General features: G+C 52.6%; 1 protein-coding gene across 1 annotated transcript in view; it reads left to right on the top strand.

Moving 5' to 3' along the window:
* Positions 1 to 2,036, top strand: part of LAMA1 (laminin subunit alpha 1) — a 158,742-nt gene that overhangs the window by 95,147 nt on the left and 61,559 nt on the right. The window contains exon 29 of the mRNA XM_012806468.1: positions 854 to 991. Within this exon, the coding sequence (XP_012661922.1) occupies positions 854 to 991 (138 nt within the window). The remainder of the gene's footprint in view (positions 1 to 853; positions 992 to 2,036) is intronic.

Here is a 2,036-nt window from a genome sequence, read left to right as displayed (position 1 = left end):
GTTCCCCCCTGAGTGCCCACCTGTGTTCCCCCCGAGTGTCCACCTGTGTTCCTCCCTGAGTGCCCACCTGTGTTCCCCGCTGAGTGCCCACCTGTGATCCCCCCTGAGTGCCCACCTGGGTTCCACCCTGAGTGCCCACCTGCATTCTCCCCTGAGTGCCCACCTGTGTTCCCCCCTGAGTGCCCACCTGGGTTCCCCCCTGAGTGCCCACCTGTGTTCCCCCCTGAGTGCCCACCTGCGTTCCCCCCTGAGTGCCCACCTGTGTTCCCCCCTGAGTGCCCACCTGGGTTCCCCCCTGAGTGCCCACCTGTGTTCCCCCCGAGTATCCACCTGTGTTCCCCCCGAGTGCCCACCTGTGTTCCCCCCGAGTGTCCACCTGTGTTCCCCCCTGAGTGCCCACCTGCGTTCCCCCCTGAGTGCCCACCTGTGTTCCCCCCTGAGTGCCCACCTGCGTTCCCCACTGAGTGCCCACCTGTTGACCGTTGTCAGTGACAGGACGGTGGCGTGAGCGTGCAGATGCCTCTTCAGTTCCCTGCTGTCCGTCCTTTTCCGCAGACACCAGAAGCAGAGCCGAGGAAAATGCACACTGTCTTCCACGTGGCTGTGTCATTCTGAATTCCCACCAGCAGTTCACGGGGGTTCCATTTTCTCCACATCCTCAGCAACACTTGTTATTTTCTGTTTTTTCGATAGTTGCCACCCAAAGAGTGTGAAGTCGTATGGGAAGTGATGCTGAACTTCTTTTCCCAGTTACCTATTGGCCATTTGTATGTCTTCTTTGCAAAAATATCTATTCCATTTCTGTGCTCACTCTTTAATCAATTGTTTTCTTCTTCCCTTTGCATCCCCTCAGGACTGCGCCCCCGGGTATTATAGAGGGAAGCTCCTGGAAGGCGGGGGCCGGGGACCGCGCCCTCTGCTTGCTCCCTGCGTCCCCTGCAGTTGCAACAACCATAGTGACACCTGTGACCCTGAAACTGGAAAGTGCCTGGTATGCTGGATTGTGGGTACTTGCCTGAAGCCAGAATCTGGCAGGTGCTCAGTGTGCAAATGACTGCTCCACAGTTAGGCCAGTCCCTTAGTTTAGCTAGAGGTTAAGCTGAGCTAAATATAAGATATATTTCCTTGAGGAAGGCGTACTAGATGCTCTGACAGTGTTGGTGGAAATTCTATTATAAATTTTGCTTCTTTGATGCATTTGTTTGTGGGCGTTAATTTGGGAATTGCAGTCACAGACCATGTAACCAACCACATTTGAGTTGACTGCCCATGTATACAATGGTAATCCTCTAAGATTAATAGTCCTGCACTTTTCCATACCTTTTCTGTGTGTAGATATATTTGGATCCATAGATACTTACCATATGTCACAGTTGCCTACAGTATTCAGTATAGTAACATGCTGCACAGGGGTGTGGGCCAGAAGCAATAGGTGGGACCCCGTGGCCTAGGTGTGTAGTAGTAGGCTAGACCATCTGGGTTTGGGTGAGGACACTCTGTGATGGTCTAGCGAGTCCATCTCACTAGGCACTGAATTTCCTGCTGGTGCATTTCCGAGACAGTGTCCCCACTGTTACACGTGCACAGCGCCGGCCCGTGTACCTGGGTCTTCCTTTCAGCACTTGTACCTGGAGTCAAAGTAAATGAGAACTTTACCTGAAAGTTTAGAGGCTCACCTGGAGGTCCTAACACAAGCTACTGCCCATGTTAGAATTTTGTTTCTGTGTAAAATATTGCCCTCACATTGCATGTTTTAAAAATTGCATATGTTCCTGGGAGAAGGTAACACAAGAATGATTTATGTCTTAGTGTGTGTTTGGTTCTGGGCCACCTTCCTCCAAGATTGATCTCAGGGACGTGAGAAGAGATCTGACCACTGAGAAACACTGAGTGCTCCCAACAGAAGCCTGTGGCCCTGCGGACAGACTCCTGTGTCCCAACGGAAGCCTTGTGGCCCTGAGGACAGACTCCTGTGTCCCAACGGAAGCCTTGTGGCCCTGAGGACAGACTCCTGTGTCCCAATGGAAGCCTTGTGG

Source organism: Otolemur garnettii, unplaced genomic scaffold (genome assembly GCF_000181295.1).
Source record: "Otolemur garnettii isolate 467f Iridium unplaced genomic scaffold, OtoGar3 scaffold00053, whole genome shotgun sequence".
Taxonomy (NCBI): Eukaryota; Metazoa; Chordata; class Mammalia; order Primates; family Galagidae; genus Otolemur; species Otolemur garnettii.
This window is presented reverse-complemented; position numbering and strand designations above follow the sequence as displayed.